Source organism: Hippocampus comes, unplaced genomic scaffold (genome assembly GCF_001891065.2).
Source record: "Hippocampus comes isolate QL1 unplaced genomic scaffold, H_comes_QL1_v1.1 scaffold1, whole genome shotgun sequence".
NCBI classification, from domain to species: domain Eukaryota; kingdom Metazoa; phylum Chordata; class Actinopteri; order Syngnathiformes; family Syngnathidae; genus Hippocampus; species Hippocampus comes.
This window is the reverse complement of record NW_017805010.1, coordinates 1,881,825-1,896,156: the sequence shown is the minus strand read 5'-3', so window position 1 is coordinate 1,896,156 and position 14,332 is coordinate 1,881,825. Positions and strand designations below refer to the sequence as shown.

The 14,332-nt window shown below is 41.0% G+C and overlaps 3 protein-coding genes across 4 annotated transcripts in view; 2 read left to right on the top strand and 1 right to left on the bottom strand.

Moving 5' to 3' along the window:
- Positions 1-799, top strand: part of slc25a33 (solute carrier family 25 member 33) — an 11,044-nt gene extending 10,245 nt beyond the window's left edge. The window contains exon 8 of the mRNA XM_019862961.1: positions 47-799. Coding sequence (XP_019718520.1) covers positions 47-48 — 2 coding nt within the window. The 3' untranslated portion in view covers positions 49-799. The remainder of the gene's footprint in view (positions 1-46) is intronic.
- Positions 800-1,336: 537 nt separating this feature from the next.
- LOC109511709 (galectin-3-binding protein) lies at positions 1,337-6,331 on the top strand. The gene is made up of 8 exons (XM_019862960.1): positions 1,337-1,736; positions 2,479-2,517; positions 2,604-2,912; positions 3,094-3,402; positions 3,640-3,954; positions 4,225-4,374; positions 4,548-4,622; positions 4,964-6,331. Exons 1-7 carry the CDS (start codon positions 1,706-1,708, stop codon positions 4,589-4,591), a joined length of 1,197 nt encoding a protein of 398 aa, XP_019718519.1. The 5' UTR covers positions 1,337-1,705; the 3' UTR covers positions 4,592-4,622; positions 4,964-6,331.
- A 3,845-nt stretch (positions 6,332-10,176) lies between these two features.
- dnase1l1l (deoxyribonuclease I-like 1-like) lies at positions 10,177-14,299 on the bottom strand. 2 transcript variants are annotated; one of them, XM_019862957.1, is made up of 9 exons: positions 13,655-14,299; positions 13,430-13,590; positions 13,268-13,356; positions 12,692-12,778; positions 12,484-12,605; positions 11,871-11,983; positions 11,611-11,768; positions 11,273-11,369; positions 10,177-10,696 (listed from the first exon to the last, which is right to left on the bottom strand). In XM_019862957.1, exons 1-9 carry the CDS (start codon positions 14,016-14,018, stop codon positions 10,616-10,618), a joined length of 1,272 nt encoding a protein of 423 aa, XP_019718516.1. In that variant the 5' UTR covers positions 14,019-14,299; the 3' UTR covers positions 10,177-10,615. The 2 variants fall into 2 exon arrangements, with proteins under 2 accessions (XP_019718516.1, XP_019718517.1); XM_019862958.1 differs by having other exon boundaries at positions 13,430-14,265.
- Between the last annotated feature and the right edge of the window lie 33 nt (positions 14,300-14,332).

Sequence of the window (14,332 nt, the reverse complement as noted above, 5' to 3'; positions counted from 1 at the left end):
AACCCTTTTTCCCCTCCTGGGGGAGGCCAAAAAAAAAAAAAAAAAAAAAAAAAAAAAGGCTGTTTGGTGACTTGGGTTTTTCTTTCCAGCAAATGTTTCATGGTCGCACCATGACTGGACACACACAAAAAGTTTGAATTGCAGCACATTGATGTCCGTGTGGTGCCTGAGACACTTCTATTTTGGAACTGAAGCCACTTGTTCTGTTATCTAATGAACACTTTGTTTATAAAAAGTAGATGAAGAAGTTGCTAACCTGTGGAACAAAAGGCCATCTTCTTGGATTACTTGTGTTAAGTTAACTAAATTATTTTGTTTTTTTTTTATTTTATGTCTGCTTCCCTTGTATTATCAGTGGTAACTGAATCCACTTACATGAGAATGAGGTCGGCTCATGTACTTATTAACAAGGGAAATGATTTGTAGTACTAGCGCTGTTTGTCACCTTCCAATGAACACATACCATTTTGGGACAAACACAGTTTGCTTTTTTCCAAGTTAGATTTGAAGAGAAGAACTGTGTTATATTTTTGTTTAATATATATATAAAAGTACACTTACTTGCTTACCTCTTATTTTTCTTTTGAAAAAGGATGGTTACGTTTTATTTACAACATGACAAGGTTGGTGCTTATTGGACAAGTGAGTCAATAAAATGCATCATGACATTGACTGTTTTTTTTCTAGTGGCATAAATAACAGTTTGCCTTGATTTAAAAAAAAAGTATACTTCAGTGTGCAAAGATATCATCATGAAAGACTCATTTTCCTTTGATTTTTATTAAATGTACATTTTTACAATTTTTTTTTTACAAATTGCTGGGTTTTGTCTAGTCATTCTGACGTTTGTTAGGACTGCAAACATCCGTGCACGTTAGTCCGAGATTTTATCAACAATGTGGTGATAACCTGAGAAACCTCTGTGCAAGATGATGGAAGGCAAGGCGATGAGCGGGACTTTTTGTATCACAAGACAATGTACTATACTGCCTGACAAAGTAGTACATTTGCCGCCATTTTTAACCTTGAAATATTACTTTTTTGTCGAAAAAAACCCTCTTATTTGTAGTGGGAAAAAAGCACTTGTGGTGATCACAAAAATGAAAAAACGCAATGGTGACAGCTGACAATGTAAAATATTTGCTGCCCCAACCAGTTCATAAATTCAAAGTGTCGTAAATCAATGTCCGTGTATTTGTTGGAAAAGCACTTGTAAGACATGACATAGAATATTCAAATGTAAACGGGAAATACGTCAGACAGCGTGTGTGAAAAATCAATACAGTAATGGCATAAGGGTTCTGTTTGATTTTGAACTAAGAGGGTAATGCTGACCCCTGGCGGCCACCTCGACAACAGCTAATCACACGGGCTGGATGGATAAACTCCACTCTTGACTCAACACATTTCCGACATGGACGTCAGATTATTGTGACGAGCTGGAGTGGTCTCACTCTCGAGACTTTTGTTCTCGACATCGCTTTTAATAGCCAAAATGTTTATCGCTGGTGTACCCTACAGTCGTGTCGCAACAGCCACTTGATTAAAGCTCTGCTAGTTAGCACTTGTTCGGCTGTTTAGCTCAATAAGCTAACAAAGCTAGCACGTCAATGTCACATGTTGCGTGTTTGTAGCGTCCTTCAATACTCCACCGGCCGGGCATCATTCTGACCCCGCTGTTTGATGGAAGGGTGAGGGGGAAACGATGCCAACATTCCTCTACATTCTGCTAACGGGTAAGTTTAGGCTGCTAGTAGACGCTCAGGTTGGTTCACGTACAGGTAGTTCGCCCTATTTGTGTCTAAGTTGCGCAATATCGGCCGGCCTGTCTCCCATCCTTGAGGAATTTTACTTGACACATCTGTATTGTATTGGTTTGGTGCTTAAAATCAACACTAACCTCTGTTGTTTGTATAGCAACAGCTTCTCTTATAGTCGAAGCCTTTTTGTCTTAAATGTATTTACCCTAACTGTGGTGCCAGTTCTAGTTCGCAATCTTGTTTACCCTAATTTAAAAGGGTTGGTTAGGGTTCACCCTTACCGTTAAACTACTTTGGAACTCAAACGCCTGACCCAGGCTTGTATCCTTAATTGCGGCTTTGGAACCCTAATTCGAAACCCCAACCGCTGTTTAAACACCAACCTTGGTGTGAGACCTCAAAGCCTTTCTTTAGAGCCACACCTGCATGTTTAAAATCCTAACCAAGGCTTGAGACTTCGTTTTGAAACTGAAAATGTAGCCCTTGTTTAAAACCTAATGTGGCCTCCACCCCTCCTTTGAACCCTCAAAATCTTACTTCAAAAGTCTAACCCTTGTATAAAACTTGATTTGACCTCCGCTTTCAACCAAGAAGTAGAATTTACTGGCGTCCTATTCTTCTTGATAGGTATATGGTTTCCTTTTAATTCAGCAGCAGAGTGATAAGAGTTGAAATTTGTGTTATGTGATGGTAATTTAGTTTCTCATTTCATCAAAAGGTTTGTTAGGTGTTCTGCGGGACAGAGTCACTGCCATTGGTAAGCCAGTATTTAGAATCAAAGTGCTCGTCCACCATCCATAGTATTACAGCGTGCTCTTTCTAAATGTTGTTTCTTGTCCTTAGATAATGTCAGACTTGTGGATGGGGAGAGCAAATGTTCTGGCCGTGTCGAGGTTCTCCGACATAACCACTGGGGGACAGTTTGCGACCACGGCTGGGACCTCCGCGAGGCTGACGTGGTGTGCCTGGAGCTGGCCTGTGGCTTAGCAGAGTCGGCCCTCCACGGGGCGGCTTTTGGTACGGGCAGGGGAGAGATCTGGCTGCGGCACGTTCAGTGCACGGGACACGAGTCTAGTCTGACCCGCTGTGCCGTCATCCTCCATAGTCACCCCCATTGCACCCATGAAAATGATGCAGGGGTGAAATGTTCAGGTGGGACAATCTTTTGATAAGGTGCTTTGTGCTAAGACATTGCATGCGTGCCTATGTGGGTGTATATACCTGTATGTTTGCATCTCCAGTTCTAAAAAAAGATCTAAATGTTGCAAATGAAAAACCGGTTGAGGGTTCTTGACTGAAATGTTTTGTGATCACCCTCTGGTTTTCCGCACAGGTACCCTTTTCATGCCTATCCTCTCCCTTTTGTCACCTCACACCGTGTTCTCTTCCGGGGAGGCGGTTCGGTTCAGCTGCAGCGTCCTGCCGGGTCACCACATCAGAGACTTCCACCTGTACAAACATGGCGTGACCACACCCGTGGTGACGCAGAGGGCGGAAATGAGTCAGTCACGGGTGGAGATGACTCTGCCTAACATTGAGACTTTCCAACAGGGCAGCTATAGTTGTCGTTACAGGGTCAGCGGCAGCTCACCTTCTCAGCTGCTCAGCTCTCCACCAAGCAACTCTGTCAACATCACCGTGGGTAAGTCACGTACCATCCAACCGCCACCCTGTCACATAGCACATTGTTGTTGTTGTTGTTTTTTTTTTGGGGGGGCGGGGGGGTGTAGTCTAAGGCTCTTGTTTTGTGATTTCATTTTGTTACAGTTTTTAACGCTGCCAATGAGGTTATATTTTTATCTGCATACTTACCCCCCAACTTCAGTTGCTTTCTCAATCGCAATCCTGACATATAATGATGGCTCGGTGTTTTTCCTAGTGGAACTCCTGACCCCCCAGCACTGGTACAACACATCTTCTGAGGCACCGGCTGGATCCGTCATCAAGGGCCACAGTTTTAACATCACATGCTTCACGCCGCAGCCGTACCCCGGAGGCTCCTTTCAGCTGCGACTGATCCGCCCCAATGGCACAGTGCGCCAGTCTCTGCCGGCCCTCAGCCCCTCCGTCACTTTCACCTTTGCTGGTGCCCAGAGCTCAAATGAGGGCTACTACTACTGCCTGTATCGGGTCCAGCTGGGAGGACGCACCTTTGTCTCCAGAGAGAGCCAGGCCCTGCCCATATCTATACGAGGTGACACTTCTTTGGCGCCCTCATTTTGCATGTCAGGCAATTGAAGATAAAGTACAGAAAATATTAATCAATATACACACTAATGCACTATTTATAGTAAAACCCTTGACATTGTGCAAATGTTGCAATTTTAATGCTCTGGGGACAAAGGGGTCTTTGGTCGAGTTTGTCAAATAGGAGGGGGCTCTAAATCTCTGACCTGAAGGAAGGATCTCAAAACAATGGGGAGGAAGATGTCCTTCACTGACAGACACATTTTCCCATCTTCAGACCCCGATCCAGTTCTGAGTCCAGTAATGATCAGCTGGCTTGTGTCTGGCCTGACATTTGTTGTTGCCGTCGTCATAATTATCGTTGTGGCCAAAATGCTGTGCAACAAGGAGAGGAAACCCTCTGAACTGGAGCGAGAGACCAGATCTTGTAAGTCACTGGTTCTCAAATCTTTTTACATGTACCACCCCCCCAAAAAAAAAAAAAACTTAGCTCTCCAAGTATCTGTACATTGGCCAGGGATAGCCATGTGTTTTTTGTTTGTTTGTTTGTTTGTTTGTTTGTTTGGATGAAAGTCTAACAACATATACTTCCATCTCCAGGTGTGGAAAACACTTACGTTGCCTTATCGATTAACAAGCTATGATGGTGTATGCAGCCAGGCATAACGGCTCAAGGTATGTGCATGTTGTTTCTGTCTTGAGAAAATGTGAATATTATTGTGTAATAACTGAAAAAAAAAATCTCCCTGATAATGTAGTTTATAGTGCCACTGAACTAATACAAAAAACATCCCTTGTGCATTTGATTTAATCTCATTTTGCTCAATCAAGTTTATCATTTTAGTTTCACAATGTCATTTTGTAAAGCACCAGTTAGTGTCCCTGTGTCGGATTCATACAAACAAAAATGTTCGTAATATGTCTTTTATTGTATTACTTAGTTTATATTTTGCTGTTGATCGCTTGGCATGTCTGCAATTATATGAAGCATGGGTTTTTCTGCTTTACAACTCCAGGGAGCGGACCGTGAAAGGGGAGCGGCTGTGTCCACAATGGCTTCATGGGGCACTACAAAACCAGTTGGCTTGGTCAGCGATCCCTGCTACGCCCACTTCAGTCTGCATGGTACAAGGTTTCTACTTTTAAATTTCATCGTCTGGTACCTTTCTGTATCTCCGCTGTATCTGCTAGCAAGTTAAACCACTTGGGCCTTGATCTGGAAAATACGGATGGATGGGCTTAACTTTTACACAAGTATTTAATAGCTGGCTATGTATATGACTTTCCTCTTTACCCATCAATTGTGAAATTAAACAACCAAGCAATTATTTTGTAGGTTGACTGTTATAATCATGATTATTGTTTTATTATGATTAATTTTTTAAAAGTGTCCTTGAGCAGGCAGTTCAAAATTTTACCCCACGGTGAGGTCACAGTTTGGCTAATTTATATATGTAATGTAGATTAATAACATATTTTATTTGCATGACAACAGCCCACTCCATCCCTCAACTTTGAAAAAAGTTACCACACAGTACTTTTCTCCATCTTAAATTAGGCGTTGGCTAGAATCAGATTCCGACGGTACCACAACATTGAGCATACCTATCGCAGTATTGCAAGAAAGAAAATAGAGACTAGAATCCAGACATTCAATCCCACAGTATACATTTTTGTGTTTTATGATTTTTCACGTGGGAGTGTGTAGGAGTGTGAGGAAATGGCTGGCATTGAACTACCAAGAATGACTAAGGTAAAATAAATATATATAAATCCAATCAAAATACACGCTCTATCGTAAGAAAGCGAAACCTGTCGCTCAACAATTAAAAACAAAGTGTTGAATTTGTCTTCTCGATCAAGTGAACGTGGTGTGGGCTGTACTCTTTAACCTTTCACCCTTTGTGTATTTTGTCCAAAGACACCCTGGTGGGCATTTAGTGACACACTGGAGCAAGCAATCAGTTCATAGCCACAAAATTAGGACCTTGGGATTTCTCGGGTTTTCTTTCTTTATTGTCACGTTTGGATTAATGTGACATTCTCAAGGTTTGTTCAAATATATAGTGGTTGCAAGTGGGGGGGGGGCGGTGTAAAGTTCAATCATTTACATAAGAACTTGTCGAATATGTCAGTAAAATAAATTAGCAAACAGGGTTTCATTTTACTTTAATTTAGACCTGGACACAGTAGTTGTCTGTTTGTCAATTTGCTTCCCTTATATACGGTATTCATGCAAGCCTTGCGCGTTACATCGTGCACCCGAGATGACTGAAATAGAGCCGTTGCGTTCAAAGTCGGTGTTTACGCTCAATTCTGTATTAACGCACATGTATTTACAGTTGTTTCTCGCTCAAGGAGCAAAATGTGACTAACTCTTGTTTTGTTTTTTTATTAAAAAAATTGTACTAAGGAAGAACTCCACTAATTTATTGTATATGTTGTTCTCCAGAGCAATTGTTTATGTCAGGGGTGTCAAACTCATTTTTTGTCACGGGCCACTTCGGAGTTATGGCTTCTCTTGGGGGGCCAGTGGAAAATGTCATTATTACCCATGACAATTTGACATTTCGGTACAGATTTCAGCAAGAATCATGATAGTTGACACACATGATTTTCTCCTGCGGGCCACATAAATTGACGTGAGGGGGCCGAATCTGGCTCTCAGGCCTCGACTTTGACACATGTGGTTTATGTAAAGCGGGGGTGTGAAACTCATTTTTGTCACGGGCCACTTTGGAGTTAACGTCTTACCTCGGAGGACCGTTATGAAAGTGAAACCAAATGAATGTTCAATCGTATTCGTATTACTACCTGGACACAACTAATTGATGGATTACTAGTTTTGAAATCGGTCAACTCTTAAAGAGTTTGTTCAGTTATTGTTCAAGTGTGTGTACACAGGGCAACAAAATTATTGCAAAAGCGTTATTTATCATACATGACAACTTGACATTTCGGTGTGGATTCTACTTAGCAAGGATCATGGAAGTTGACACGATTTGCTTTTGCGGGCCACAAAATGACGTGGCGGGCCGGATCTGCCTTGAGTTTGACACTCGGGATGTCGAGAATGATTTTGTATCTTGAATCCGACCCACCTTTGCATTGTATGTCATTTATGTACATTGCTGCATTTCAACGTGTAAACGTCACAGTCGATTAAAATGTTATTGTTGACTGGATTACATCCCATTTTCCACACAGCTTGTGCTTTTTTTGTCACTTTATTCTTTTGGAATCAGTTAAAACCTTGTGATCAGGATAGTACAAAAATAATCAAGCGAAGAACATCTGTATCGCGAGCGCAGATGTCTGAAGGTATAGGCTTGGATCAAAACAACATGCAACTTGTTTGTTAGAAAACCACTGAAGCACTTTTGTTCAGCTCATCTGTTCCAACACATCGAGGAACATATGGACCACTCTTTACTCGAATGACCTCAGTCTACGACAATGAACGCTGGCCTCTTCTTATTTAGTCAGAAGACGCTAGAAGGGCATTAAAGAAAATAAAACCTCTCTGTGATAAAATGTCATTTTAAGTAAAATGGCCCTGTCAACTGGGCAGGATTTTTTTTTCTTAAATCATTCTATTTTCCTGGTGTAGTCATTTGACTCCATGTTGGAGAAGACGAGGTAGAGGAAGACTGCTGCGATGAGGAAGAACACCAACTGGACCCAGACTGGAAGGAAGCGTGACGACTGAGGTTCTTTGGGAACTTCTTGATGAAATTTCTTGGGTGTTGCTCTCAACCTGGCGCTTGTGTACGGGGGTGACGCTGTGTCATATGCGTAGCGTCTGAAAACCAACAGCAAGTTTGTAACACACTTGCCAGTAACTTAGAAAGACCTCAAAAAGTCAAAAGGATGTGTCTGAGCAATACTTGGCTAAATGGTACCCGATATGACACTTAAGTGGCCATAATGGACTCTTAGTCAATTTACATCATGTAAGACTGAAATGCACCAAATTGTCATCACTAACTTGATCACAGTAGGACAAATATTACTGTTAATTTGAAGACAAAAATACTCACTCGTGTTGAACTTCGGTCTCAGTCCACTCTGGTCTTGCACTCATGTAAAGCCGACTACTGTAGACAGACAGTGCACACAAAGTAGTCAATCCAAAATACTAAGAGGGGTTGGGGGGGAGACATAGATTTTTTTTTTTAAATCAGCGCACTGTTAATAGCCAATATTCACCTGCTCCCTGTACTGCAAAGCCAATGCACAGCACGACTTTAGTTATGACAAGCGGGGGTGGATCTGACACTGAACTGAAGAGAAAAATCTAGGCCCCGCAAAGATGAAGTAAAAGCATCGTTTGTATTTTCATGCAGGCATTACTTCATCACAAAGCATTATTTCATTTGATATTAAATCCATTTTCCACATCACCTTTAATAGTTGAATGCTACAGCTAACATGTAATATAACTTACTTGTCTTCTGGCAAATGACTCCTAGCCTAAAAAAAGGACAAACAATTATAGTGATCAAATAGACAATAAACAGAGATAAAAAGAAAGAGCGCACCCAATTAGGAAAATATTCTACAGAGATATAAAATATGCATGTGTCACTTACAGGTGTACTGTAAACATATGTAACTTCCTCCTCTGAAAAAGACAGAAAAAAAAACATTTGGGAATTTTCTGAGGGAATTTTCTCATTGCAATACCCAAGTCGATGGAAGTAATTTTAATTGTGGTACAAAGTGGGGTGACTGCAGGGTGGTCTTTGTTGGGTTTGGGGTTGTGGCCTTGTCTTTTTTTAATTTTTTTTTCATCACAAAAGTATAATTTCATTGTTTTCACCTTTGTTTTCACATTTTCAAAAGTTGAAAACATTTTCATGTGAATCACTGCTTTTGCAAGAGAGAAATGGACCATTTATTTAATAATATTTAGCGTAATCCACTAAAACAAATAAAAAAAAACAAACAATCATCCTGACAAATCAAGTCAAACAAATAGCCCAGCCCTGCTGTGTGGCTTTAAATGAAACCAGGCAGGGTGTTGCTTGTCAAAATTGTGCCTAACCGAACTTGCCCAACAGCTGCTGAACTGGATTACTGTGCAGTTGAACCCAAGTTCTCCTCTCACTTCAACTCTGCGTAAGGCTGCTCCACAGTTAACGATATAAATAGGCAAATGTATTTTTGTGGCATGGAAAAAAAGAGGTTAAAATGTGGACCTGATGTTTTGTGTGGGGCGTTTCGTGAAAATGACTTTAGGACGACAATCGTGTTACATTGAGGAAAATGTAGTTTCTTGGGGGGTGTGAGGAGCAGTCACATTTAGACCATCCTTGGTTTAAAAAAAAAGGGAATGCATTATATAAATGAAAGGAAAATATGTGGATTCAAACTACTTTACCTTCTTCTCTGTAGTAGGTTTTGTCCGGTTTTGTCGGCGGAGCTCTTTTCCCTTTGGCCATTGCTTCTCTAATTTTCTTCTCGTACAGACTTCGGGTGGAGTCTTGAGTACAAGGGAGGTATATTATGAACGATCACAACGATACAATAGCGGAGAGAACCCCACCGAAAACCAATGCCACACGCGCAGTCGCGCGCATTTAGAGAACAAGACAGCTCACCGACGACAGGGCCATGTTTTATTCCGTATTCATCAAGCAGGTCGCTGATCTCCTCCGTAGACCTGGCGCTCAATGTATACATGATGCGCCCTAAGCTTAGTGTCGTACGTGTCGTTAATATCAGACTGTCTCGGTTGCTAAAAATAAATACGATTGGCAGGTCTCGGGAACTTGTGGCTCTCCTTTTCCTTCACCGCTTGTCGTCCGACTACTTTTCGTGTGTACACCTCGTTTTTCGTTCGTAGTGATTAAGAAAAAACAAAAAACATCGTTATTTATTCGTTTTTATATATTTATTTCCGAGTTGTAGTTTTTAGCGCGCTGTCAACGGGAGTGAACGCTCCTTGTCTACCGCCCAAGTTTTTGCCCTGACGTAAAAGCAATCGCACCTATGGAGTGTTTACTTCCGCCTCCCCTCCCAGCGTTTTTTGGTGTTCTTCTGTAAATGCAGCGCCGCCAAGTGGCTCCTGCTGGTACGCATCAAGTGTTGGTGTTTGAGCACTTGGAGAAGCTACGTAACTGCAGGGATCGGCAATTTAAATGCGAGAAGCGGCCGTAATTTGTCGTCGCCCATTTTTAACAAGCCCATATTGATATTTTATTTATTTATATATACTTTCTGTTCATCTACTTCTTCCTTTCATAATTTTGCTGCTGTAAATTGGGAATTTCTCCATTGTGAGGCAAATAAGTTATCTTAACTTATCTTATCATCATACATACGGTATAAAATTGTAAATCACTGTGAATGATGCATATAATTTGAACTGGAGAGGATAAGTGATGAAACACATATACAATATTTTCATTTGAGTTTTCTGCTCCAAGAATGGACAAAAGGAGTGTTGTGATACCCGTTTGGTGGTTTTTCATGACAACACCCACACACAATTATAAGTGTGACAGCAATCCATGTTTGATTGACAGCAGAGGAGCAAGAGTCATGTCATTAAGCAAGAATGTACATTTAATGTAACCGTTGGAATGGCACACTCTGAATAGTGTTTTTGATTAATTAAATAGGCAAAAATAAAAAAGTGCAGCTCATCCCAAGAAGCTCTCGGGCTACAGCTCACTGCGCAGGAGGTAATGGTGGTTTGGCTTCAGGTCGACCTCGACGGGGAAATGGTCACTCACTGCAAGGGCCTAAAGGAGCCGTTGAAACATTTAATAAAACTGGTGCCTCTCAAAACATTACAATATCATCGAAAAGTTAATCGATCAGTCATTCAATTGAAAGAAATGAAACTCATCAAGATTCATTTGAAATACAAACCATTCAGCTCATTGTATTTGCATTCCAAAAATTGTGACTCACCAAAAATTCAACATATTCCCAAATAAGTTCCGACAAAAAAATCCACATTCATTCTCAATCACATATTCAACAAAACAGATTCATGTCATTCCCATTACAAATTCGAATTGCTCAGCGCAGTCAATTCACCTTGGACATGATTTTCAACACGGAACCATTGTCACGCCCCACAAAAACATTTCACATTAATTCCCAATGACATTTGAAAAGACACGAATTATGTTCAGTATAATTTCAGATCATTCTATCTTTCAATATCATTCCACTTGGTTCAGAATTATTCCAAGTTTCAATATTTTTTTAATTCAGCAATTCAGCCTTCACACGCAATTTCTCCAGACATTTCAAATGTTTCGTTTCTCAAACATCTTCAAACATCTCAAACATGTTTGAGAAACATTTACCTCCTCCTCTGTCAGATGGAAAATCTCTTTAAAGTTGAATGGCTGAGCAGAGCCGGGCACTATGGTGGAAAAAATTTCACGTCCATGGACGATGATCCTGAATCGGGGATTATAATAGTGCAAAATTATGCACAGGAAGACCAGAGGTGAGATTTAAACTTGGAACCTGTCCACTATGAGGCAGATATGTTCACCATTATAACACACAGAGGATTTTCAAGAACCGAAAAAAATACCCCCCCCCAAAGAAAAATACTTTTGGCTGTAAATGCTAAATCGTTGCCATTCTAAGTTGATGCTATGATAACTTGATGGAGTGCACACCACTAATTCCGAACCTGTCATACGCACAATGCGTCTTCTCCCGTACGGTCGTGTCCTGCTCATCTCTGATCAGCCACCGAAATTTGGGGTCGCTTCTCAGGCGAACAGCTCGCCATCCCTTGATGGTGACGTAGCCGCAGGCGGCGTTCAGGTCGCCCAAGATCATCACATTCTGGCCCAATGGAAAGTTTCACACAAGTTGCAGTTCATGATCAAGCATGTGGACAGACAGACAGGTATCATGTAGATGGAGGGATTTCAAAATAAAAAACACCTCTGTCCTCCACTTCCGGTTGATTTCTGTGAACACAATATACAGCTCGTCCATCTCCTTCATGGCACGTTTGGGACTGGTATGCTGGCCAATGAGGACGAGATCCTTCGTGACTAAAACGGAAAACACATTCACGGTTTTACAAATCAAAAAACAGTCAACCACATTATTATTTCCTGTGTAACATTTCAGGCATTAGTTACTGGTGTCCCTTTAGTTAAAATCTTGTTTTAATGGTTGAATGTCATGCTTGCTTTTTAATTCTGGCCTCTTCGAAGAAGCCGCCTCAAATTTGGGTATACAAATGTAAATTGAATTCCCATTCAAAACACTCACATGTTGAGAGCGCCCTGAAATGGAAATGGCTTCATAATACCAGATGGTGAAATATATTTGCTAATGACTGTAAAGCACATGTTGATGCTACAGTGATATGTAACCTTTTACACAGTTTTTGCTTATAAGTCAATGCAAAATAATCTTGAAAAACTCATTGTTTGGGGTCACCCGTATCTTATTATAGAATAATTACAGAAAAAAAACAAACAAAAAACTAGAACATTGATGTTATGCATGGTAGCGTCCGGCCGGCAGTGTCGTGTCTTTATCTTACGAGTGGTCGGGGAGTGAAAGCGAACAATGAAAGGCTCCCTGGAGAACACATCTGTGTCATTGGTGCCCTGCGCCTCGAGCTTAGGATACTGATACTGCTCCTTCACCTTCAACACGTTGTTTCTGTGGAGATGATGAGAGCTCAAACGGTGACATGAGGCTGACCTTACCCTGACCTTTTGATGGGGACGCTATCCACTGGTTTTTACCTGTAAATGTAGACGTACTGTTCCTTGTAGCGTTTCCTTCCCAGTCTCTCACTTTCTACATAGGAATACGAGTTGGATTTGTCAAACCTGTGGAAAATGTCAGCAGTGTGTGATGCGGATTGAATGTAGCTTTCAAGAAGGAGAAAATACGTATGTCGTGACCTTTGGTATGTCCCCTTTGAAAGCCTTTGACCGCATTTTCCGCACTATAAGGCACACCTAAAAGCATTCAATTTTCTCAAAAGCTGACAATACACTTTAAAATCTGACGCGCCTTCTACATGGATTAATATTCTGATTTCTTGGATGTAGTATTTTAAATGATCTGTAAAGAACTTAGTTACAGCTGCAGCAGTGGTGAAAGCCCCATATAAATAAAGCTGTATTGTATTCCCTTTAGCTCCATCTAGTGGATGCATAATGCAACCACAGCCACTATTGTAACTTCTAGTCTATGCGGTTTATAATCCCGTGCACCCTATACATAAAAACAGTTTTAAAATGGGCCATTCATTGAAGGTGCGCCTTATACTCCGAAGCTACTTTTAGAGCGGAAAATACGGTAATTTGACAAACCTGTTAAGATCTTTCAACAAGGTTTGTATTGCTCGTCCCTTAGAGTCGCGGACCTCCTGAATGAGACACAGGTCGCATCGGGAAATAATCTTTGGGAAGAAAATAGTCAACACAAAAAAATCATGTCGAGTTCTGTGACCATGTTACTCAGGTAACATGTACCTTCAGTAGAATCCCCATCACTTTCTTGTTGTTTGCCTTGGATTCTCCAAAGCTCTGAACATTAAAAGCGCAGATCTTCATGGAAAACGCTGCGTTTAACGCACACAGTCCCACCACGCACAGCAGACCCACAGTCTTCATCACGTGGACGATTATTTCTGCTGTAAATGGAAATAATACTGGGCGTGATACCCTCCCCACGGGCCCAGTACATCATCCTCTTACCTCCACTTTTGAGCACACGCATGAGCAACCTCCAGCCAGGGTGGGATCCGTGTGTTGCGTGACACGGAACGCGCAGGTAAACTGCAGGTTTGTGTGCTGGATGTGCTGTGTCAGTGCCAGATGATAATAGAGCTTTATCTGGAACTGCGAAAAAGGCCCTCCGTGGAATCAACAATGACCACAAACACAATTCACCTTTGAGCGTGTTGTCTCTTTCAAAAAAAAAAAAAAAAGGAAAAAAAAAAGCTGGTTTGAGTGCAAAGAGATTCTGTTGCTGTCCACGCTTGACGAGAGCAATTTCATGCATTTCTGACCTGGAGAATTTCCGTGCGGGTCTGATGGAATCGGTGGTAAACTGATCCATTCACGCAATATAGAATTGGTTATTATTTTTACAATCATCATCCTCATGATCATTTTATATACATATTCATTTATAAACCCTAAACATAATATTGATAAAATGTAATGAGAAAATCCCATACTGTTTGACTGTGACAAAATATTGATTGTCAAATATAAAGGACACATACTGTATTTTTATTGTTTTCATTATTATTACATGAATTCACCTATTCGCTGATTTTGTTCCCCTATATTTTTTGTAATATTTATTTTGTGGGAGCATCATTTTTTTTGTGGAACATGGTCATTGGATGTTTACCCCGATTTTTCAAG